Source organism: Pleurodeles waltl, chromosome 5 (assembly GCF_031143425.1).
Source record: "Pleurodeles waltl isolate 20211129_DDA chromosome 5, aPleWal1.hap1.20221129, whole genome shotgun sequence".
NCBI classification, from domain to species: Eukaryota; Metazoa; Chordata; class Amphibia; order Caudata; family Salamandridae; genus Pleurodeles; species Pleurodeles waltl.
The window spans coordinates 690,050,027-690,075,730 of record NC_090444.1 but is presented as its reverse complement, the minus strand read 5'-3'; the positions used below and the strand labels follow the sequence as shown (position 1 = coordinate 690,075,730).

The window sequence follows — 25,704 nt, the reverse complement described above, 5'->3', positions numbered from 1 at the left end:
ATTTATTTATTTTTTTTATTTTTATTTTTTACCCAGAATCCTCAGCAAACCATCTAAAATAAAATCACCTTTTTCCCACATTTCTGTGTGGGATCACCGCACAAATTTCCTACCACCCAACGTTCCCCCTCAGTCTCCCAGTAACAATGATATCTCACTTGTGTGGGTGAGCCAAATGCTGTGACAGGGAAGAGCCAAAAACATGTTGCAAATAAGGGTGAACCAAAGTGGGTCCAAAAGGGCAGTTTGGAAAAAAATGTTTTTAAGCTGACAAGTGGGGCAGAATTCTATAGTTACAGATGCGACAATGCTGAGTGGTAGGAATTTTGTGGATTTCTGCATATTCTGGAAGGTTTCATCGCAAAAATGTGTGATTTCAAGCAAAGTTGGAGGTTTGCAGGGAATTGTGGGTAGGAAAATGGTGCCGGGTGTGTGTGTGAAGCACACCACACTGGACTCACCCAGATGTTAAGTTTTATGATGTGTCTAGGTCTCATAGATTTTGCTACATCACAGCGTCCCAAAGTCCAAAAGTGCAGCCCTCACCACTCCAAGTGGGACGATTTTGAGAGTTAGACAAGCTCTCGTGGCCCAAATGTAAAACCAAAGCCCAGAATAATCAAATGTCCTCTTGCTTGCCATGGGATAAGATGTTTTAGTTTGCAGGGGAGAGCTTCAGTTGGGGTGGGGGCATAACCATGTCCATATTGGTTGGTAGCCACCACTCCACTTGTTTTTTTTTTTTTTTTTTTAATTCCCTGGCAGAACAACTTTGTCCCCATTTATTTGGGGTGGGGGCCGATGGGCCTTAAAAAAAATCAGCCGATCTACCCCATAGGGGGTCAGAAATGGCCAACATTTATGTGCCACCATGGGGAGCGACCCTGTCCAGGCCCCCCCACCCCCCCCCCCCCCCCCCCCAAAAAAAAAAAACACACACCATTCCCTGGTGCCTAAGTAGAAATAGGCCGATGGGGGCAGAAATGATTTAAAATAAATTTGTCCCCCAGGGGAGCGACCCTTGCCTAGGGAGCAGCTCCCCATAACATAAAAAATAAAAATCCCAGATGCCTAGTGTTTTCTGCCCCCCCTTGAAAGCAGATTGGCCTAATTAAAATAGGCGACAGAAATGGCCTAAAATAAATTTGCCCCCCCAGGGGAGCGACTCTTGCCTAAGGGGTCGCTCCCATTATGTGAAACTGATGTGAAAAAAAATATATATATTTCCTGGTGTCTAGTAGGTTCAGAAAAGGCCTAATTATTATTTGCCGCCCACCCCCCTGCCCCTCAGGAGCGCCCCTTGCCAAATAGACACACCACACACGCCCTGGTGCTTAGTGGACATTTCTGCAGCCTGATTGGTTCATGATTGCCGATGGGAGGTGACCTCTGAGTTCAATGTGCGATAGCGTGCTGTCGTCATCAGACATCACTGAGAGGTGTGTGTGTGTAGGGGGGGGGGGAAGGCCCACCCTTGGCCAGGTGCAAGACGAGCTGGTCTTGTCCTCTCCACACAGGAACTGTGGCAGAGGACGAGACCAGCTCGTAACAGGCACGCTGGGAGTTAAAGCTGCAGACTGTTTGGTGTTACTGATGTGAGTGTTGGTTTGATGAGCCCTTCTGTGCATGCCTTGGTTTTGTGCACTTGTGTGAGGATGGTGGTCTTTCTTTTTCTTTTTTTTTAACAGATTTTTATTGGTTTGATTTATGATACATTTCTTAACAACTTCACAACTGTTATATCATACTTCCTAAGGGCTCCTAATATTCGGCAGTTCTGGTGTTGTTCGGCTCCCATCATATCTTAGGGGTCGGAAATGGCCCCAGCCTCTGTGCTCCTTTTTTCCCTCCCCCCATGTGCTGTTTGTCAATTATTATTGGCTAAAACTGATGAGCTAGAGTCGTATGGTGCTGCCTTGTGTTAGTTATGGTTGTCGTGTCCCTTATCTAACCCCCCCCCCCCCCCCCATTCCTCCATGTCTTCCCCTCCTGTGCCCGACTAAGTGTAGTTTGTGTGAGGATGGTCTTTTAAGTTGACTCACATTGACTTGATTATACCTACATATGTCAGTTCCTTTAGTTGGATCCTTTTAGACTTCTGGTTGCTTCTTTGTCCTCTCGTTGCAAAGAAGACCCAGTTGTCTCACCACTAACAAAGCATTTATCCACGACCTTCTGTGCATATCAACAGTGTTAGTGCTTTAGGGCATTAGCAAGTTTGGGTAGAGTTCATAAAAATGTTCTAAGATTAAATAGAGGGTAATTCTTGAGCAGTAACAGGACAATGCATAGATTTATCATGTGGAGTTACTTTAGTCGACTGAAGTTAGGAGAAGTTACAGTCAAAGTAGTTAGGTCTGTCAGCCTTAGCTTAATCTGCAGCACAATTGTTAAAGTCTAAAAGGCTTAGACTCTTTACTGGGTTTTTAGTTTATCACTGTTATATTTTCTTCACATCACTTGTCTTAGCAGAGGGTGAGTGCGAGATCAGATGGTTTAAACCGAACCGCATTACAGAAAACTGAAATTTGTATGCGAAAGCATGTTAAGAAGCAGTAGTACATATAGTAATTATGACTTTGTTGCTGCAAAGTTTTTTTTTTTTTTTAATGTAATGAAGGTGAAGAATCTTTGTAGAGTATTATGAAATACAAAAAAAGTTGAACAAAAAGGTAATCAATTGTTTGCTGAACTGTAGTATGTTTTCCTGGTTGCTTAGTTTGCGGGAGTGCTAGTTCCATATTGAAGGTGCTGCTCTGGTTCACCTTCTTGCGGCATTAACATTTATTTTGCTTCTGAGGATTTTCCATGATTAAGTTGTTGCAGTTGGATAGACTTAAAGCATAGTCTTCTATGCTGACAACACCCAACTGATCCTCTCCCTACCCACGGACTCTGCTCAAGCCGAGAGGCATTCCCACAACAGTATGAGAGCAGTCTTCACCTGGATGGAGGCCAGCTGTCTTAAGCTCAACTCAGACAAGACAGAGATCCTAGTGATCGGCTCCACCCTTTCTGCCTGAAACGACTCCTGGTGGCCTACTGCTCTGGGTAACACCCACTGACCATGCACTCAACCTAGGCATCATACTGGACTCCTCTCTATTGATGACCCGCCAAGTCAACAGCGTCTCTTCGCCATGCTTCCACGCCCTCCAACTCCTGTGGAAGATTTTCAAATGCGTTCCCCTCCCCCCCTCCCCCGATATGAGGAAAAAACAGTCACCCATGCACTCATCACTAGCAAACTGGACTACAGCAATGCACTCTTTGCTGCCATCACCAAGAAACTTCAATCAAGACTACAAAGAGACCAGAATGCAGCAGCTAGACTCATCCAGGACATCGCCGACATGGCCGCATCTTCTCCCACCTAAGAGACCTACACTGACTCCCAGTCAACAAGCACATCACATACAAACTCCTGATCAACTCCTACAAGGCACTGCACAACATACGACAGGCATACCTCAACCAGCGGCTCACCTTCTACTTACCCAATAGAGGTTTCTGTTCCTCCCAGCTCGCCCCTTGCAGCCATCCCCAAGATCCAGAAAAGTACGGCAGGAGGAGGATTCTTCTCCTACCTAGCAGCCCGGACATGGAACACACTACCTCTCAAGCTCAGGCAGACTGCATCACTGTAGCAGTTCAGGAAGGACCTCAAGATCTGGCTCTACGACTGAGCAGCACACCCACATACAGCACCCTGTGACCATATAGGTGATTAACTGCGCTCTACAAATCTTTGATTGATTTAATGAGTTTGAACTTGATTCTTGTCTCCAGTGGTAGTCTGTGTAGGTCTGCTAATATTGGGGTAATGTGACTACATTTTTTGGAGCTGGAAGTCAGTTTGCTGCGGTAAGGTCAACTGTCAACAAAATCAGATCACTTTTAGATTTTTCAGTTGTAGTTTAATTCAGTAGATACAAATTTCTTGGACTAATTGTCTGAAATCTCATAGGGGTTTGGGGTTTAAGTCTTTTTTTTTTTTTTAACGAGAATGATGTAGCTCTCACAGACATCACTTTTAACTTTGTGCTTGATTTAGTCCTGGGTAGCTCAACATGTGACCAGTTCTGTAACGAAGTAGTTAATTCCCAACCTAATAAGATGTGTACGATTGTCAAGAATTGGAAGTGGTTGAGCCACTGAAATTAAAGCACAGACCAGGCTCAAACCTAAAACCTGGGTCTGGCTTAGCTGGAGGTCCTTTTGGAATCTCAAAACCAGAAAGAGCTGAGCTTTCATGTGGTTTGTGCCTCTCACCATTGCTCTATACTTGTGCACAAAAAGGTAAAAACAAAGTATTACCATTTGAGGTAAGAGGGAGAGGCAAATTTGTTCAAAGTGAAACCAGAAAACCTGGATTAATTGTAGCTTTCTGGGCTAACCAAAGGCAAATCTTTTATTTTACGAACCCCCTTTTTTTCATTATTGCAAATGAAGGCACTTTCAAATATGTGGGTTTAGAATACAAGCTATACAGAAACCTGTTGTGTTTGAATTATTAGACTATAATGTTGCTATTACTCTAACAATGTAGGCACCTACAGGGTTCACATGACAACTGTCTTGCCTCTTAGTTGACTAATGGCCCTGTTACCAGGGTGGGGGCAGGAATGGTTTTAAGTTCATGTTTAAAAACATTCACTTTTAGTAAGTACTTAATGCTGTGCTGTAATGTGACATATAAATGCCAAAGCTTCTGCATGCTGAAGAAATAAATGTTTTAATTTAGAAGACTGTCATATTTTATGTGATGTTTATTGTATGATTTACAGAGCAAACAGTTTCAGGGCTTAGCTCATGCACAGGTTCTAAGAGCAAAGCAAGACTGGATCTACTTTCCCTGTTAATTTGCTGGCTCACCCACTCTCTCAAGAGTAAGGGGATCTATCCTGAGTTTATAGTTAAAGCCTGTATGAGTTTCCAGAACTTTTAATGCTTTCATGCGGTCTAATGTGTCAGAAAACATTGCAGACATCAATGAGGACACGGGATCAGAAAGTTACCCTCGCCCTGTACTTGGTGGCTGTCTGTGAAAGAAATAAGGGCTCCTTCTGAAAAAGCACGATAGACTATATGCTTGGTGTGTGTCTGTAATGGCAGCCCAGTGTGCTGACTTACCCACTGGTATTGGTGGGCATATGACATGACAGATCTGACAATTTTTTTTATTTATTTGCTATTCCAAGATGTTGGCTGCTAATCTTCGAGCAGTAATTTGAAAAATAAATGTGTGTGTGTGTATGTATATATATATTTTTTAAATGTACCTGAATAATATACAGAGTTGTAGAGGGACGAAGAAAAGGAGGCGCTTGGGAGTGGAAGGGACAGTACAGAGAGCGTGAGGAAGGGGTGTGAGAGGGAAAGCAGTACATGGAGAGAGTAAGAACACATACACTGCCATGGACTGCTAAAAGAAAAAAGTAGTTCTCTGAAAAGTAAGCAGTGGAAGGATAACTCATCGAATCAAAAGGATGCTCAAAAAGCAGTGCCTCTGGAAAGAGACATACTTAAGAAGAGGAAGAAAAGCCTTTGGATAAGGAGCAAGCAAATGAGTAACAAAGTCATCCAGTGGTAAGCAATACACAGGCATAAAGCCCACTGTAAGTATTGGTATTGTTCACAAGTCTTTGACGATAACCGGCTTAAAGGTTGTCTGGTTAGCAAGGCCTGTCTGGTTATGCATGTTCCTTTGTTATAAATTGAAAACTGTGACATCTTTTCCCCACAGGTTAGCACTTTCTGTATGATATTGGCTGTTTGCATAACTGTTGGCAGTCCAAGTCTATCCCAGAAAATACTGTAGGTTAGTATTACTTCCATTATGAGTCTGTAGCAGATGGGAGGTTTTCTGTGGCCTGCTAGCGGCCTTTTTGTTGAAGCTTAGGTACATCTATTTGTTATTGTTTGGAATCGTGTTGCTGGTGACTGGCACCAGGGTCAGGCAGATTTTGGCACCCTAATTTCTAGTTTGTGAATTAATTTTTTGGGGGGTCCCTACGTAGACAGGGTTGTGGGGCAGTCTCAGAGTTGTGGTAATTTTTTTTATCTTCCTCTCCTGGAGACACAGAGTAGAAGGTTCTCCCTTTATAAAGCACCTGTAAGCTCCGCCCGCTGAACCACACCCCGTCCACCCTCGAAGTAGGTAAAGGAATTCCCGCCTTTTACCAGGATGATGGACAGCTTTCCAAAACGACCCCACTGCGTTTACCGCCGATTCCGGTGGTGCGTTGTTAATGCTCAGAAGCACGAGGACATCTCCACAAAGACGCACTAGTAACAATAACATTGCCAAAGGCACACAAGGTTGCTGGAGACGTTTACCCCGTGGACCATCACGTACCCTTAGTGTAGAATATAAACGGGGCGTATAAAACATGCTAGGTAACGCTTACTGACATACTCGTAGAAAATACTCCGGTTGTGTAGGCCACGATGCTCATTTTACAGAAACTAAACCTCAAAGGAAGCACTTACAATCATAATCGTAGCAGGTGCCGCAGTCGAAGCTCAGCTTCTGGAAAGGACAAGCCACCCTAACTCTTGGGCTTGGCAAGGATGAAGCACGGCTGTGCGCTCAGAGATCCCATAGCAGAGGAAGATCTGGAGTCCTTCCTGGAGGTGAACTGATGGTGTGCTGGAGCGTGGTCTGTGTCTGACTGTGACGCGCGGGGTTCTGTCTTCCTCTCCTGGAGACACAGAGTAGAAGGTTCTCCCTTCGTGGAGCACCTGTAAGCTCCGCCCGCTGAGCCACGCCCCGTCCACCCTCGAAGTAGGTAGGGGAATTCCCGCCTCTTGCCAGGATGATGGACAGCTTTCCAAGGCGACCCCACTGCGTTTGCCGCCGACTAGCGTGGTGAGTTGTTGATGCGCAGGGGCGCGAGGACATCTCCGCTGGAACGCACTAGTGGCAATGACATTGCCGGAGGCACACAAGGTTGCTGAAGACGTTTTGCCCCCGTGGCCCATCACGTACCCCTAGTGTACAATGTGGACGCGGCAGATGCCGCGGTTGAAGCTCACCTTCTGGAAAGGACGGCCCACCCTGGCTCTTGGGCTTAGCAGGGATGGGGCGGGGCAGGGCTGTGCGCTCAGAGATCCCATGGCGGAGGGGATCTGGAATCCTTCCTGGAGGTGAGCTGATGATGTGCTGGAGCGTGGTCTGTGTCTGACTGGGACGCGCGGGTTCTGTCTTCCTCTGCTGGAGACACAGAGTGGAGGGTTTCTCCCTTTGTGGAGCACCTGTGGGCTCCGCCCGCTGGGCCACGCCCCGTCCACCCTCGAGGTAGGTGGGGGAGTTCCCGCCTTTTACCAGGATGATGGATGGACGACTAAGTATTTTTTACCCATGATTCTAATTATGTATTGTATGTGCAGATGTGTGTGTATAGTTGTGTGTGTATAAATATATATATATATGTGTGTATGTATGTGTATATGTTGTTTCTGTGCCTGGCATGTTTCTATGAATTTCTGCTCTCTTTTTATCACACTTATCTACTCATCACTCTTATGTCATGTCTCTATCAAACTATCCTCCATTCTCACTCGGACTCATCCCAAATCCCTTCGACCACTTTCATCTCCTAAATATCTCTGCCTAAGCTCATCCCTCCACCCCCACATCTAACTCACCAAACCTCACTCTACCTCTGTGACCTCCCACACAACCCTACTAAATTCTCCTGCATTCATCTCACCCTGCTACTATGCTCTCCCTAACCCTTCCACATCCTCTTTCCCCTCCGCCCCCCTTTTATTCATCTCAAGCCTTTGGATTGAGTAAATGAAGGGGAAACTCCCAATTAACACTTCTGGATTTCTTTCCTCCTCCACCCTTCCATTACTCCAGTCAATCTAACTAACAAACTCTCATATCCGCAACTCAAATTAACTCATAATAATACTAAAACTGTACTCCTTATTAAATTATACTAATCCATCACTAATTCTTGTTGGGTACCGGAGTAGCGTGCTACTCATCGAAAAGCGCTTCGACGCCTCGTCAGGGTTAGTAAGCGCTATATAAATACGATTACAATTACAATTCTTCTTTGGGGTATTTGGAGGAGAAGGAGAAACTGTTTTGACATCATTAATTGAAAGTGTCTGTTGTTGATGTCCTGATTGAGGAAGTTTGAGGAGAACTTAAAGGAAAGCTTAAGTTCTGGCACACCTAGTCCTCCTTCACCCAACCCTGAGTGTTTTTCAGGCATTCATGTGTGTCTCATCCATGATCATGTGGTATTTGACCTGCTGATGGGTCACCAGTGCTAGGAGTTGTATGTAGGCATTGTAAATTAAATGCCTTGATGTACCCAATGGTGCTCCACATGGTACCGTTTCTGGTGAGGGCATGGTTAATCTAGCTTGGATTTTATTGTAATGTATGTAATGTAAGGTATTTAACCGGTTGGGTGCCTTGGACGAGGTGATCTCATCCAAGGCACTGGTTCCCGGGTGCCTTGGACGAGATCACCTAGCTCTCCTCCCATGGGCCACCCACACACCCCTGGTCATGGATGGAAGGGGAATCCCTTCCCCTCCCCCCCCCACCTGTGACGTCAGTACGCGATCACGCGCTGACAACCACAGAGGCCTCCTCCCATGCGAAGCATTTCTCTAACAATCATGTGGAGGAGGCCAGAGAGGCTCCAAAGGGAAGGAATTTCCTTCCCTTTGAAGCCTCTGAGCGATCCGGATGCTAAAACGCGCACTAGACACCAGGGATTTACTTTTTATTAGGAAATTGGCATAAGGGAGCGACCCCTTGGGCAAGGGTCGTTCCCCTGGGGGGGGGGGGGGGGGGGGGGGGGGAAGTTATTTTAGGCCATTTCTGCCCCCCTGGGGGGGGAGATCAGTCTATTTTAATTAGGCCGATCTGCCCCCAAGGGGGGCAGAAACCACTAGGCACCGGGGATTTTTGTTGTTGTTTTGCGCCAATGTCACGCAAGGGGAGCGACCCCGTAGGCAGGGGGGGGGGGCAGGCTGGGGGCAAATTTATTTTAGGCCATTTCTGCCCCCCTTGGGGGCAGATAGGCCAATTTTTGTTAGGCAATCTGCCCCCCCATGGGGGCAGAAACCACTTAGGCACCAGGGATTGGTGTGTGTGTATGCATGTGTTTTCTTTAGGGAGGCAGCCCCTTGGGTAAGGGTTGCTCACCATGGTGGCACATTACTGTGGGCCATACCACCAGAGGTCAGGGAAGTTTTTTTTTTCACCAAAAATAAGAGGGTGGGGGTATGGCTATACCCCCACCCCAAAGAAATAGGGCCAAAGTTGTTCTGCCCACTAGTGGGCAGAATGGGCAATTACTCCTGATCCACGGAATGGTGAGGGCTGCACTTTATGGACTTTGGGACGCTGCCATGTAGAAAAATCCACAAGACCTAGACACATCTGAAAACTAAACATCTGGGTGATTCCAGGGTGGTGTGTTTCACATACACCCGCACCATTTTTGTACCCACAATCCCCTGCAAACCTCCAACTTTGCTGGAAATCACACATTTTTGCAACGTTTTTGTAATGGAACCTTGCGGAATCTGCAGGAATACACAAAATTCCTACCTCCCAGCATTGACTCATCTATACCGATAAAAATTCTGCTGCACTTGTCAGCCTAAACATGTTTTTTTGCAAACTGCCCTTTGGATCCCCTGTTCCCCCTCAATATCGACATGTTTTTGGTTCTTCCCTTTCACAAGCACTTGGCCCACCTACACAAATGAGGTATCATTTTTACCGGGAGACTGAGGGGAACATTGGGTGGTATGAAATGTGTCCCAGTGTGGTGATCCCACACAGAAATGTAGGGAAAATGTTTTTTTTTTAAAGCTACATTTGAGGTTTGCTGAGGATTCTGGGTAAGAAAACATTGGGGGATCCACGCAAGTCACACCTCACTGGACTCCCTCGGTGTCTAGTTTTCAGAAATGTCTGGGTTTGGTAGGTTTCCCTAGTAGGCTGCTGAGCCCAGGACCTAAAACACAGGTGCCCCCATGCAAAAAAACAGGTAGTTTTGTATTTGTTTTGAGACACTTCCTTTTGTGGGCACTAGGCCTACCCACACAAGTGAGGTACCATTTTTATCGGGAGACTCCTCTCAGATTCCAGAACTTTGTCACCGAAATGAGAGGAAACCGTTCGTTTTTTTTTTTTGGTCAAAGTTTGAGGTTTGCAAAGGATTCTGGGTAACAGAACCTGGTCAGATCCACACAAGTCACCCCATCTTGGATTCCCCTAGGTGTCTAGTTTTCAAAAATGCGCTGGTTTGCTAGGTTTCCCCAGGTGCGGACTGAGCTAGAGGCCAAAAACCCCAGGTAGGCACTTTGCAAAAAACACCTCTGTGTTCTTTGAAAAAATGTGATGTGTCCACCTTGTGTTTTGAGACATTTCCTTTCGTGGGCGCTAGGCCTACCCACACAAGTGAGGTACCATTGTTATTGGGAGACTTGGGGGAACACAGAATAGCAAAACAAGTGTTATTGCCCCTTGTCTTTCTCTAAATATTTTCCTTCCACATGTAAGGCAGTGTGTAAAAAAAAAGATGTCTATTTGAGAAATGCCCTGTAATTCACATGCTAGTATGGGTATCCCGGAATTCAGAGATGTGCAAATAACTGCTTCTCAACACCTTATCTTGTGGCCATTTTGGAAATGCAAAGGTTTTCTTGATACCTATTTTTCACTTTTTATATTTCAGCTAATGAATTGCTGTATAACCGGTATAGAATAAAAACCCATTGCAAGGGGCACCTCATTTATTGGCTGTGGGTACCTAGAGTTCTTGATGAACCTACAAGCCCTATATATCGCCGCAACCAGAACAGTCCAGCTGACGTAACGGTATATTGCTTTCAAAAATCTGACATCGCAGGAAAAAGTTAGAGTAAAATGCGGAGAAAAATGGCTGTTTGTTTTCACCTCCAATTTCAATATTTGTTTATTTTAGCTGTTATTTTCTGTAGGAAACACTTGTAGGATCTGCACAAATGACCCCTTGCTGAATTCAGAATTTTGTCTACTTTTCAGAAATGTTAAGCTTTCTGGGATCCAACATTGTTTTATCACCCATTTTGGTCACTAACTAGAAGGAGGCTGAAAGCACATAAAATAGTAAAAATGGGGTATGTCCCAGTAAAATGTCAAAATTGTATTGAAAAATTGGGTTTTCCAATTCAAGTCTGCCTGTTCCTAAAAGCTGGGAAGATGGTGATCTTGCCACCGCAAACCCTTTGTTGATACCATTTTCAGGGGAAAAAACACAAGTTGCCTTCTGCAGCCCTTTTTTCCCATATATTTTATTTTTTTTTATTTTTATTTTTTAGAAAAATAAATTTTCATTGTATTTTGGCTAATTTCTTGGTCTCCTTCAGGGGAACCCACAAAGTCTGGGTACCTCTAAAATCCCTAGTATGTTGGAAAAAAAGGACTTACATTTGGCGTGGGTAGCTTATGTTAACAAAAAGTTATGAGGGCCTAAATAGCCAAAAAAAGGCTCGGCACAGGAGGGGGAAAAGGCCTGGCAGCGAAGGGGTTAAGAGCTTGTCTTAATACTCCTGTCCCGGGCTTAGTGTGTAGAGTAACAGGTTACCATTCGATTCCATGTTATTGCTGGCACCATCTTTGAGTGTAGCATTTCCTTATACAACCCATTGCCATTTAGAACCTTAGTACAATTGATGCAGGTAATATACACCAGAATGAAAACTCCCTATGTACTGCTGCGATGTAAACCTCAATGAAGAACCTTATTGCAGTTTGATGTTTGGTATGTGTGATTGCAACTGAATTGGGGCCGTTTTTTTCTGCTATGCAATTCATAGAGCTTGTCTGTAAGTTAAGTTGGTGGAATATGGGTGGGGAGGTCCTGACTTTGAGACATAATGGTACATTCTAGTATCTCCTTGTCGGTGGTGCCCACTAGTGTCTTACCCTGGTGCCATGGATCCAGAGACTGGCTCTAGGTGAAAGATGCAGTGATTCAGCTCTTGGAATGAACACTATCTGAGGATGGGCTTATTGTTCACAGCTAAGATATGGGTAAGAAGCATACTGGTTGGGAATCGTTCACAGCAAAGTCGAGAAGGATTGCTTTCATCTGTGATAAGACATTTAAAGTTTGTGAAGTGTAAACTAAAACCAAGTGCTGTGGAAGAAGAAAGTGGGGTCTTGCATACTAATGGAGTAATCAGACATGCCTCCTGCAGTGTCTTTCTTATGGTATTGCAGGGTTGTGTATTGGCATGCACCAGAATATTGATGGTTGTTTGCTGGAATATTTTACAGTTTGTGGGAAAAGACATTTCGACCAGCCCAAACCCCCACTTGCTCTGTACATATTTTTTTTTTTGTGCACCGTCTGTGCATCTTATTTAAAAGAGACCATCTCCTACCTGCTACACTGTTATTTTCTCCCCCTCTGAAACATTTGGCCTATGGCTCTCAGAGTTTTATTATTGACATATCTGCAAACGTTTTAATTCTCCTGGCTCTTCCAGTATCTTCCACTAAGTGGCCTGGTTTTGGTGCTACAGGTGTATCTTTGTGGGGGTCTTTAAAATGGTGGTTTGGGACTTGTCTCCTCAGTCATTGTTTGGTTTGCAGCTAGTGTGGGCCTTTTAGTGCTATGGCAACAGCTTCCATAGTCTTGAGGACATCAAGTCCTGTACTCTCTTGTGATATTCTGTGTGCTGCATCCTTTCCCTCTGAGCAACTCATGGGATCAGACCTCACTGCTCTGCATTAGTTACCAAATGATTTTCTATCCTGGACTTGCCCCGTTGCCTCCAAGTCTGACGTTCTTTGTTCTCTCTGACTGTGTGTTGTTTCTTTGCACAGTGTTTGAATTTAAGGTCAAAATGGTGATTTGCCATACTAACTGCTCCACAAAGAACTGAAGATACCAGTGATTGTTGACTCTGCAGACCGAAGATGCATGACGTCAGAACTCCATTTTACAGTTTTCACTATAGTGTGCTAAACAACGCACTTATGAAACAAAGAAGATGATGATATATTTTTTTCTTGACTCAAGACTTCTTTTGTTTGGCATTCATAGAGGACCTCGATTGCAGACTTACTAATGAGATAAATACATTTCATGACGTTGGGTGAGGTTTTTGGGGCTGGATCTAAAAGGATGAATACATGCTGTAGATCAGTGGTTCCCAACCTTTTGACTTCTGTGGACCCCCATTTTATCAATATTGGAGCCCGGGGACCCACACTGAATCATTATTGGAACACAGGGACCCCCAAGGAGTCATTACTGATAGGTGGGACCTAATATTAACTTTTTTAAGCAGCCGCGGACCCCCTGAGGAGGCTTCGCGAACCCCCAGGGGTCCCCGGCCCACAGGTTGGGAACCACTGCTGTAGATTATAGTCACCATTCCGTTGCCCTCCTATCTACCATTCCTTGAGTTTAATTTGCATTGGCCTGTTTTGTAGAGTTTGGTAAGTATTTGCACTATACGTGAAATAGTAATCCCGTTATTTGTTCTGCTGCTGTGCCTGCACATCTCACTAGGCTATAGTTTCAGGCACTAGAAAAGGCAGATGTGACACGTCGTGCTCTTAGCTGTATTACAGAAATGTTTAAAAATATTGCTTTTGGATGCCCCGTGTGAAATCTAAGTTATAACATATTATTTTTGTAAAATGGTACCAGGAAGTTTGACCGAGACGTTTCTGATTTTAAACCAAGTTTGGGGTAGAAAATGTTTGTGGCGCAATTTTTATCCAAAAAGAAGAACTCTTTTCATAAAATTCAGGCATACAATTTTACAAGTCAACATCTTTCGTAGCAAGTCGCCTCCAGCTTGAGCAACTTCAGATTACTGTCCCTCTCATGAGGCCCATTCTGCAACGGAGGCAAACGGATTTTTTTTTTTTTTTTTTTTCCTTTTTTTCTTTTTCTTTCACAGCATCACTCAAACGAGAGGAAATGGATTGTGGCTATTTGCTGTAGACCGGCCTTTAGACCACACCAAATTGCCTTAAGTTTTTTTTTCAGTTGGATAACAACGAATTGCTTGTTTTTGTGCGCTCACATTTTTTTTTTTTTATATTTGGCATGGTGTTTAAGACACAGGCTGAAAGGGATGCTCGGGAGCACAGTAATGTTATTTAACTTTTTTTTTCCTATGTATTTTCTAGATTGTACCACCCCGCCCGTTTAATGTTTATTATGCAATTTGTGTGAATTGTTCAATTTGTATGTGTTAATTCCCCCAAATTAAACTAAATAAGCTATTGGTTATTAGATGAGAAAATTAATATATCCTTAATGCAGTTACTGGTGGTGATCCACATTCAGTTTTTCTATGCACATTGTAGTGCCCACACCCCTCCAACACGCTCTTCTTGAAGGTAAAACCCTTGCTTTTGCTTACCCTGACAAACCTCCTGAGGTTTTTTTTAAACATTTGATTGAAATAGAAAATGCTTCTTGCTCCTTCCTTCTCATAAGCCCTTGATTCGTTATTCATTCCATATTGCAATTCGGAGTAATTTAGGCACCTTCGGAGGAGAAACTGCCTTTACTGCAAGGGCCAAACCACGCGCTGCACTTACAACGCGGTCATTACATCGGATGCATCTTTACCACACATCCCTTTATCATACATGTCATTACAACAATATGCCTTTAGGGAAAGCAGCATTGGACTTTAAAGTCCAATGCTTTCCATACTGTTGTATAGACTGGTGTTGGAATAGTAAATTATTCCACTCCCAGACCAGCGCTTTCTCTAAGGCATGTCACTATAATGATATGCGTGGTAAAGGAATGTGTGTTAAAGACACATTCATTGTAATGACTGGAGTAACGGCATGCGTTTTTCGGACATACAACCCTTGTGACCACTTTTCTGTTACCTGAAAACTGTGTGCCGCCCCTTCCAGGGTGTAGTAATGGCGGCAAGAATGTCTCATAGAGTAACTTACGTTTTCGTTAATGGTTACTATTTTTTCCATATAGGAAACCTAAAACTAAAAGGGCCAAAAGATTCCTGGAGAAGAGGGAGCCCAAACTTGTAGAAAACATCAAGAATGCCATGCTAATCAAAGGTGGAAATGCAAATTCAACAGTGACTCAAGCTCTGAAAGACATTGTAAGTATGCTAGGTGATCTGAATATGTACCAGCATAGCTAATAAAGCTGGCACTTCAATCTGATAAGATTTTTCAGTTTGACTAAGTTAAAAGTTAGTGTAGATGATTATTCTTCATTTGGAAGTATTTAATCTACCATGTTAAATTGAATTTTAAAAAAATCATAACATTGGAATCCAAGATAGCAGCAAAAGAAAACTTACTATAAAAAAGATCCTAGCTATCGTAACAAAGTTTCAATTCTATTAAGGACATGCATGCAGGATGATGCTTTCACTTTCTTTACTTTTTTATCAACAGCAGTGAAGCAAAACTTCATTTCCCATAAACACTTGGGAAAGGATAACAGTAAATCAAATGTCCGTAACCAATCAAGTCTTGAGTCCCATTATAGATCACCATAGGTGTTGCTGTCTCCTCTTTCTTAATGCGACCTAAGTTGACTAAACGCTTCCTCAGTCTTTTTTTTAACCCATGAGATTCTAAAGGAAGATAAGCACAGTCCATATTCTCACTTTCTTGACGAGATTAACACCGAAAGCATGATCCCATATAAGCACAACTTTTTTGGAGAATAAAGAAAGAGAGGATGCCTACCTGTACGAAGATAATCCCCCTCCCCAGGGAGGGATTAGGCATGCCATAATGGGTGAGTTAATTTTCCCCTCCGTGAACTCAATAGAATTTAAACTTTCCCTTAAAGTAGCTAGGAAAGTTTTCGTTCGGTCAGGACTAGAGGCAAGGATTATGCTAGTTTAAAGCTTCCCCACCACAAGCGATGCCATATTATGAACTGGTTTAAAGTAAAATCTCTTGAAGGTCGAATCTGAAGCATCGAGGATGTCTTCGAGGCGGGTCCCAAGAGAGAAAGCCTTTGAAGCCAAAGCCCCTCTGACTGAGTGAGCACCAAATATCTTTGTGCCAATGCCAGCCTCTTGCGTTACCCAGCGCACTCTTCTAGTAATGGTCGGAGAGGAGACTTCCCGAAAATGCTTCCTGAGGGCAATTAATGATTTCCTCTCACCATGTGGGTAGATATCCACCACCATAGCCTTGAAACACTTCATACCTCGGACCACACACAGTTATGGGAACTGGAAAAGCAGGTTAAGAGACAACTTGTGAATTGTATTTTGTTTGTCTCAAAATATGGAATGTAACCCCATCAGGGGTGAATACCTGTAATGTCCAAGCTCGGACATCCGATACTCTTCCTCAAGATGTGAAACACAATAAGGTGGCTAATTTGGCTGAAAGCTCTTTTTGGAAGAGATACTTCTTGGCCTGCCATGACAGTAAGAGTGAGTACCTTTTTGACATCCCATAAAGTTGAGTACCTGGGTTCCGGGAGAAGGGATAATCTGATACCACCCAGGAGCTTCCTCGCTAGCGGATGTTCTCCCACTGGGTGATCACCTACCGGCGTGTGTCCGCTGAGATTGCAGACCTGAAGGTGTTGCCCGATGTGTACACCAGGCCCTCCAAAGCAAAGGAGGCCAGAAAATTTAGGACATGAACATTTGCCCCCACTGGATTCTAATGTCGCCAGTGACACCTGCCCAACCAACATGACCATGCTGACTGGTAGTGTTTGATGGTATTGTTTCGCTTTGAGAGGAGCGATGCAGCCTGCTTCTAAATTCCTGGGACTTTCAAGCATTCCCTAAAATCCTCCAGGCCATAAGGGATAGAGACCCCGCTTGCACTGGAGGATGGAGATTCCCGTCCGGATCCCTGAGGAGATCCAGAAGGAGGTGTAGAGGGATTGGAAAATCCCAAGAAAGTTGCAATAGAACTGGATACCAGATCGTCTGTATCGGCACCAAGTCCACCTTCTGTCTCTGCACCTGGGCTGAGAGGCGTGTTATGGCGAATGGTGGAAAAGTGTCCGTTGCCTAGGGATCCGATCTCCAGCTGAAGTACCTGGGAAGTTGGTGATTCAGGTGCTTCACAAAGATGTCCACCGAGAACTGGCCCCAGATGCCCTGAAGAGCTTGGAAGAGTACTGGGTGCAGCTGCCAGAGACTCGCGCGTCTCATGTCTAGAGTGCCAATGGGCGGCTTGGTTGGCTTTTCCCGGGAGGTGTTCTGCCATCATCGAAACCTGGTGCGTGAGGCATTACTACCAGAAGAACCTGGCCAGATCCGAGAGCTCTGGAGCGAATGCTCCCCTAGATGGTTTATGTACATTACTGCCGCAACATTGTCCGTCTTTAGCAGGACACAGTATTTTGCCTGGGTTTTGGTCCAGCACTTGACTGCGAACAAGCCTGCTAGGAGTTCGGAGCAAATGATTGGCATGGACGTTTTGTGAGATGACCATTGTCCTCTGGTGGGGAAGGCCCCACAAGTCGCTCCCAATCCCGAGTTGCTGGCATCGGACTCGTGACTGTGTCACGGAGGGAACTGAATATCAGCCAGCCATTCCATGCCCCCATGTTTGTAAGCCACCACTGTATCTCCTCGCATGCTTCGGCTGTAAAAGGAGACTACCTAAGAATAAGTAAGGCCTTTTGGGGATGGACAGCTTTGAGATGTTGCAGGGCATGATAGTGAAGAGGGTCCGGGAAAATGGCTTGGATCGAAGATGACAGCAGACCTTCCACCCTCGCGATCTGGCATAGGGAAGTTGATGGTTTGGCCGTCATCAGGCGCAACAAGTGTCTGATATTGTTTACCTTCTGCGAGGGAAGGCTGAGTGTGGCCCAGAGTCCACCACAAAGCCCAAGAACACTATTGATTGGGAGGTACTAAGGACTGACTTATGGCCGTTGATAATGAAGCCGAGAGACTCGAAGAGGGAGACCGCCATCTGTAGGTGGGACTGCAGAACCTGCGGGCACTGATCCATCAAGAGGAGGTCGTCAAGGCAAACAAGAAGGCGGATGCCTGAGGAATTTGATCACTGAACGCATTACCTTGGTAGAGCACCAGGGGACAGACAAGAGGCCAAATGGATGCCGGAATCTCGAACGTCTGTCCCTGCCATTGAAATTTGAGGAACCGATGGTGAGGGGGGAACAATTGGACCGTTATTAGGCATCCTTGAGGTTGAGGCGTACCATCCAGCCATTGAGTTGAAGGAGGTCCTGTAGAAGATGGGTCCCTTCCATCTTGAAGTGGCAGTAAACCAGCCATTCATTGAGCTCTTTCAAGTTGATGACCAGCCTATGGCCATCGTCCCTTTTGTCCTCGAAGAATATATTGCCGGGAAAGCATGCCTGATGGGGAGAAGTCTCTACATTTGTGCCTTGCTGCAGTATTCTGACATTCTTGGATCTACCAGCTCCATGTCCGCGGCCGAGACCGGTGGGAAAGGATGCTTCCTTTTGGGTAGGTGAGACGATAAAGTCAATATGGGACCCCTTTACAGTTTGGAACACCCATGCATCGGAGGTGAGAGACTCCAATTTGGGAAGAAACATCCATAACCTGTCTCAGTTGGTGATGGAATGATGACTGGACACTCTCCTTGAGAGGAACTGTGGATGCCATCACCACTGTGGCCATCTCTTGACACCCTCTGCTTAGGATATGGTCTGGTAGGATGGAAGGATCCGAATTTGGACGCATTCCAGGTTTGTCCTTGCTTCTGAAAGTAGCCTCTGCCGGAAGCTGGTTGCGAGCTGCTGATCGAGCACCTGCAGTCTCAGCCAATTCCAGAGAAAATCCTTTGGGTAAAGATGCGCCTAATTGACTTTGTGGTTTGTCCAGCAAGTACAAGGTTTGCACAGATTCAGCCAGCTCACGGACAAATGGGTCGCCAAATAACCCTTTGGGCGACTGGGCCCACCTCTGATGTGGTGAAATCCCGCAGTCTGTCTTTGAGGAGCAAACGTAGTCTTTCTGTTGATATGGCCCAGTTTGCGTTGCCCAGAAAGATAAGAGCTTTTTTTGACCCAGCTTGATCGTATGTCTCGGGAGATGAGGGTGCCAGGCGCTTTGGCGTCTTCCACTGTATCCAGGATATGGGTGAGCAGGCCTGAAACATCCAGAAGCTTGTCCTGGCAAGCCCTCCTGGACTTGTTTATTTCCCCTTCTTGGGTGCACTCATAAACTTTCCCAGGAAAGTAAGTAGCCATGCACTCCTCAATCTCAGGGGACATCGCCATGAGTCAGGCGGGGGCCTTTCGCACGTAGGCGGTTGTGGACCTCCTTATCTGGATGCTTCATGAGCCACCCCGCAACATAAGTCATGATTTTGTCTGCTGGGGTCAACTCAGCCAAGCAGAGGTGTAGGGGTAACAAGTCTGGTTCGAGGAAATCCGATGTCTCCTGGGGGCGGGTATCATTGGCTGGGGATTCTGAGGTATGAGTCTGGGTAGAGGGGAGCCAAGGACAGGACCCCACATCTTGGTCCCCATCCAAACCAGATGGGAGTCTGTGTCTTAAGGAGGAGTACCTGGGTGGGGTGGTAGGTTGGAGGTGTGGGGGGGGGGGGGGTGGATTGGGGAGTTGGAGCCCCAAAGGGCTAGGTACTTGGGCATCTGAATCCGAGAGAAGGCTCCAGGCCATCAAGGCACTCTTTAACTTATCAAACGCGTCCATGTCAACACCTGGGCTGGGGTCCCTCTTCTGTTTTTTTTTTAGGATTAGGTAGTGCAGGATGGTTAGCAGAACCCGGAGGTAATGGGGGGGCGTGAGCCCAAGAGTGTCTTCCTTCAGGGCGGAGAGATCTACTCGGCTCTCCATGCGTACTCCATGAGTCGCAACCTGCTTAACCGCAGTCAAAATGGAGACAGCCATGATTCTGCAAAAGTTGTCATCTATTGAAGGTAAGTTGCATGCTCCTCCTTTGTGTAGGTCTCCGCTGCGTCACTCATAGTGAGGTAAGTACCTATGTAGATCTCCCAGCCAGATGGTAAGTACTTACTGGGCCACCAGTGTAGATTCATAGGCCCTGGGGGTTCCAGATCGTTATAGAGGGCAGTAATAAGTGGGGGTCTCCCAGCCAGGTAATTCAGGCAGCCCAGGGGGGCAGTCAAACGGAATTCCCTGCAGGAAACCAAATACGACAAATGCTTTTCTAGGGGGCACTAACCGCCTGGGCTGGTGTCATTTGCAACCTACCATTAGGGCGTTATCTCGTAAGCAAATAATACAGACCCTGATAAGGGGTATAGCGCTCCAGACATAAGGGGACAAAAACACATTATCTGACACCCTGTCGACAGTGCTGGTATCTTTACTGTTGGGCACCTTCGTACTGTGCGTGCTGATATGGGAGCCCATAGACAAAGGGTGCGAAGATCGCACTATGCGCCTAACTAGTGGTCCAAGGACCACACCGTGTCAGCCCTCAAGTACTTCAAAGGGCACTGCCGCTGAGGAGCGGAAAGCGTTTCAGCGGACGCACTGTTAACCGACCCAGCAGGTACAACAAAACACAGCAAATCATGCATTAATGACCAATAAACGAGAAAGTAAAAATGACCAGGGGCACTTAGCTTAGTTTCGGGAGTAGCGAAGAAAAAGGAGGTGGCAAAATCAACGAACTATCATTGGGCTAGAGACTGTTGATTGGTTACTAATGTTTGAGTAACTGTTATCCTTTCCCAAATGTTAAAAGGGGAAATTAAGTGTTTTTTTTTGTTTTTTTTGTTGTTTTTTGTACGTGTCTCCTTGCTTGGCTGCTGTTGATAAAAGTGAAGGGATTGATAGTGTAATCCACGTCTCCAGTCCTGACATTGAATAATGTAACAGCCAGGTAATTTTATTAAGACCTAGCCTATAAACTCATATTTCAAAGAATATATTGGTGTGCCAGCAAATGAATTCACATCACACAAAGTTAAATAAGTGTTTTAAGATTAAAGTTTACTCTCAACAGGAGTTGAATATTTTTTGTGGCGATGCTTCTATGGTCTGAACATACTTTTTTATAGAGAGGTTAAAATAAATACGTTTTCAGTCTAATATTTATTTATTAGATGTGTAGTTCTAGTGAAGCATTAAGGGGCAACTCATGGGGATGCAACTACAGACTTGCTTTATAATTATGAAAGAGCAACCGCCACACTCAGTAGATTGGTTTGTCCTCATGATAGCTTACGAATTGAGAATCTAGCATACGGGCAACTAGAACTTGGAATGAACAGAAAATCAAGTGCATGTGTTAAGCAAATTGAGAGAGCAGAAGCAGTAGCCGTAGCTGTCCTGCTGGTTATCTGCATGCTAGAAATACAAGGTGTCTGATGACTGGCGAACTTAGAGAGGAGAGAATCTCAAATGAACTAAATAGTTGGAATGTGACCACCCTCTTTTTTTTTTTTTTTTTTTTTTTTTTTTAACCACATACATTTCTATTTGCAGTACGCTCTGAAAAAACCCAATGCTGTTCTATATAAAAAGTAAGTAATGCTTCCTAATTTTAGTGTTGTGTACATTGATTGTGGGATCTGTAGTACATTAGTCAAATATGTGTAAAAAATAATCCTTGAGTGGGAGTGGATGGATTTTGTTCATAGGGGTCCAGTTCCACCTCGTCGCACCTTCTTTCAAACTCTCAGCTCTGGTGCTTCCCTAATTGTCTTATCCTCCCAGACAGCCTCACCCCGGCACCCTTCACCATTCACCGCTCCACCTTAACACCTCACTCTTGGTGTCCCGACTCCTCTTTCTGCCTTAGTCATCTATTAGTATAAACCCCATGTGTACGGTGCTCCATACCTTCCTGTTCAGTAAAGACCACATGTTTTATACATACGAAGACTCCTACACACAACAGAGCAGCTTTGATTTCTTTTCTAGTCTCACTTTTAATTATTTTCTAACAGTAATGCAGCTTCACTTTGAGTTTATCATATCATCACTAAAATTTGCATTAGATAGAATTTGTTCTGTCCTGACCTAAATCACACAAAACACTTGCTGCCATGGACAGTATGTTTTCATAGAGATCAGCTTTTCATGTTGATTCCAAACGGAATCCCTCTGTATTAACTTGGCTCCTCCTAAAGTTGTAAGGTGAGATCATCCAAGACCGAAGCGGATACTTTGACTATGGCTTTTACAAACTGGCACTTCACTGAGTAGACATTGTCTTTTTTCATTTAAATGTGTTTCCACTGCTGGCTGTGGCATTAGATATCCAGTTAATTAGAAGTGGCAGCAAAGTATCAGTGTTAGACAAACTTGCAACTGTGGAAACCTATTTATTTGGGAAATATTGGTATTTATACCCAGGAGAAAGATCGTCGTTCTTGGGCCTAATCTTTAAAGGGCTGCAGATTGCTTTTTCTAATCCTTTCTGCACATTTATGTGTTACCAATTTTATATTTCCGAAACTGAACTTTGATAGGGTATCAAAGGAATGTTGTAATCGTAGCTACTAGGAATCTAATGAATCAAGTCTGTAATGGGATGCCATCAAACTAACCTAGTTAGTGGATTTGCTCTGAGTTCGGTCCAGTTCAATTGTCCGTTTTTCTTTTTCTCAGTTTTGAGTTGGTAGAATCATATTTTCTCTTTTGGGTTGTCTCTGTGTGTATTTATCCCCTGGGAGTCTCAGCCTGATTGAGTTAGGGAGGGACGATAAAGAAAAGATCACATAGCTTTTTTTCGGTGGCTTTGAAAAGCACCTAAAGTTAATCAATCATTCTGAGGCTACTGCAAGTACAGTTTTAAGCTCATCCATCTGGTGACTGGTAGTGGTTTCTGTATCCTACGGGGTAAAAGTAATCATTTTGCTTTGCTGGTAGTACCTCTTAACCTCAAAATGATTTACTCAAATGCAGTCTTGATATCTCCCCGTTTGCCCAACACATTGCAGTCTGTGGAGCTTTGCTGGTATTGCATACGTGCCACCTTTCCTATTTACATTACCTCACAAAAGCATGACCCTCCATACCGTTGGAAAAGCTTTGTGCTAAACATTGCTGAGCTTAATTGCTTGGTTACTGGGAAGCTAACCTGTAGCTAATCTTGGGCTTTTTCAGGACAGTACCGAAGTTCTGTTTTTCTTTGTTATTAATTAGATCGAGGGCAGACATTTGCATATCTAATATTTTAACAATCGAAGCATTTAGAAATTCAGAAAGATTGTGTTGTGTGTTTTTTTTTTTTTTTAACCCAGACAGTTTACTTGTGGCTGCCCTGACACTGGCTGTCGGCCTCCATATTGTTTTGATTTTTTATGGTAGGCTGTCTTTGATGTTCTTTAGATAACATAGGATGAATCCTAATTATGCTAGTCGTGATGATGTAGTGTTGCCCTACAGTGCCTGCCTTTTCAGCACCATATTCATTCCTCTAGGTATGATCTACAAACCAGCCATGTGAATGTCAGCACTGGGTGTTTGTGCACATTCTGCATCAGACGTCTACTTCTTAAGACATTAAGCCATTTTGACAATTATCTTCACCACTCTTCATAAAGTGTCATGAGTCGCTGCCTTTGCAATAGGCGTTCCTAAAGATTTTTTTTTTATTTTATTTTTTTATTTTGGCCAAAGTGGAATATTTCAGCACACAATATTCACGAAAATGGAATATGCTTTCCTCTTTCTAATGCCCACAACCTCCCTTCTTTTAAACCACCTTTTTTCTCTTTATGCCTATAGAGTAAATGAACTTGCATGAAGAGAAACTGATAGGCATGTGGCCTGAAGGGCACAGGCAGACTGGGCTATTCCTGGACTTACAAAAAATGTTTTTCCTTTGTGCTCAGGAAATGTATTCAAGTATCCCTTCCAGCATTATGGAGGAAACGGACTGTAAACTAGGCGTACCGTAAAAAAGACTGTTGTAGCTGTATCACAAAATCATGAGAATACAATTTTATTGCCTCTTCCACATATTCGGACTAGTTCTGGAACTACATCCTGAATAAGATCTGTGTATTGTCGCAGTCCATTTAAATACGAGTTTGAAAGACTTCTAATTATTATCATGGAGCATTGATTTATTACTTACTTCTTCACTCGTCAATGGCAGCCCTCTATCTGCTTATGATTTTTTTTCTTCCAAAAATGAAGTTGTTTCACTCTTGCTCACAATTCATATGTTACATCAGCCTGGAGCTATCAAAGTCTCACCAATTGTATTCTTCCACATTTATACGTAAAATGAATTTTGAGCTTTCAGATTGAAGGAGCACCGCAATCAAATAAGTAACTGCACCTAATCTGAATCCCACATTGAATAACCTATTATTGAATTAAATTATACTAATGGGAAGTTGCTTGGCAACAGGTAGTAGAATATAGAATTGTAGTAGTTTGTAAGGCAGAAGGCAGTTGCTGCTGTGATCTGCCAGGGCTGGATGTCTTTATCCTCTGTCAAGAATATAGCAGGAAACAAGAAACAAAGGAGAAGTGTGCTTTTTATTGGCGACGAGGATGGGATACAATTGTGTGAGTGCCCTGGCACAATACAAGTGAAGGCCACGAGCTGTTGAGGCAGTGTCCAGAAGAGGAGACGTGTGTAACAGCAGCAAGAACAGCATATGGACGCGGACAGTGGCACTCGGTTGAGATAGTCTGGTTGTTTGAGGACTGGACATCTTTTGCAAGAATTTGTACCTGTGGTGGCGTGACCATCTAAGGTGGTGGTATTTCCGAGTGCCAAGACAAGGACATACATACTATCGATTGGATGGACACAAAGGAAGGATATTTTGCTGTAATTTTTTTTTTGTTTGTTCTGAAGACTGTTATGCCTTTCATCACGGAGATTGGCAGCGTGCACGTCGCTTACCGTGCGTTAGCTCTGCCAACGCTGCTGTACTTTGAAGATCGTGAGGATTCCAGAGGCGTAATTCAACTAGCGGCGAGCTAGCACGATATATTTTTTTTTTTCCCCCCGTCAATTAGCACGTACGCTCGTACGTCTGCCGCAGCCACGAGGAAGTGACGTATGCATGCTTCGGCACCAGGGCAATGTGTCGGCACTGAAATAACTTATTAGTGTTGACGTGGCTATACCCATAGCAACGTGTTGGCATATTTGCGCGTAGGTTTGGCTGTAACGTGTTTGCGCAAACACGTTACGATTGAGAACGAGGAAGTGTGGTGCGCGATTTATTAACGTTATAAGAACATCATGGTGGCACGGTCTCATATCAGCGTTGGAACAGGTGTTTTACAGAAGGGAACAAATGAAAAAGAAGAAAGCATTTTTTCTGTTTGCTGTTTCTCTTCCTGAAATCGATGTGTGGTGGGTAATTGTACTTTAATTATTTTTTAATTTTTTTTGTGGACATTTACATTTTGAAGTGTTTTTTTTTTTGTTTTTTTTTCTCTCCAATAGGTGTTTTTTTTTTTTTTTTTTTTTTTTTTTCTTCAAAGTGGAAGCACTTAGACGACAACGACTACTTTTATTGTTTTAATTTGTTATTTTGGTAAATTGTGGGGTGGTTTGAAGGAACAAGTGTATTATTTTAGGTACTGTGGAATTTGACAATGCAGGCTACAGCACCTCCAGCCACATTTCTACCTGTTCCTGGTGAACCATGTATGTCTTGGGAGGACTGGCAAGAGGCTTTTGAAACCTATTTAGAGGCATTGGTTGGAGCTATTTTTACAGCAAAAAGGAAATTGGCATTATTGAAACATAATCTCTTGTGCTTT

The 25,704-nt window shown here is 44.2% G+C and overlaps 1 protein-coding gene across 1 annotated transcript in view; it reads left to right on the top strand.

The window, feature by feature from the left end:
* RPF2 (ribosome production factor 2 homolog) overlaps positions 1-25,704 on the top strand; it is an 84,276-nt gene that overhangs the window by 2,413 nt on the left and 56,159 nt on the right. Inside the window, exons 2-3 of the mRNA XM_069234605.1 lie at positions 15,003-15,135; positions 21,448-21,485. Coding sequence (XP_069090706.1) covers positions 15,003-15,135; positions 21,448-21,485 — 171 coding nt within the window. The remainder of the gene's footprint in view (positions 1-15,002; positions 15,136-21,447; positions 21,486-25,704) is intronic.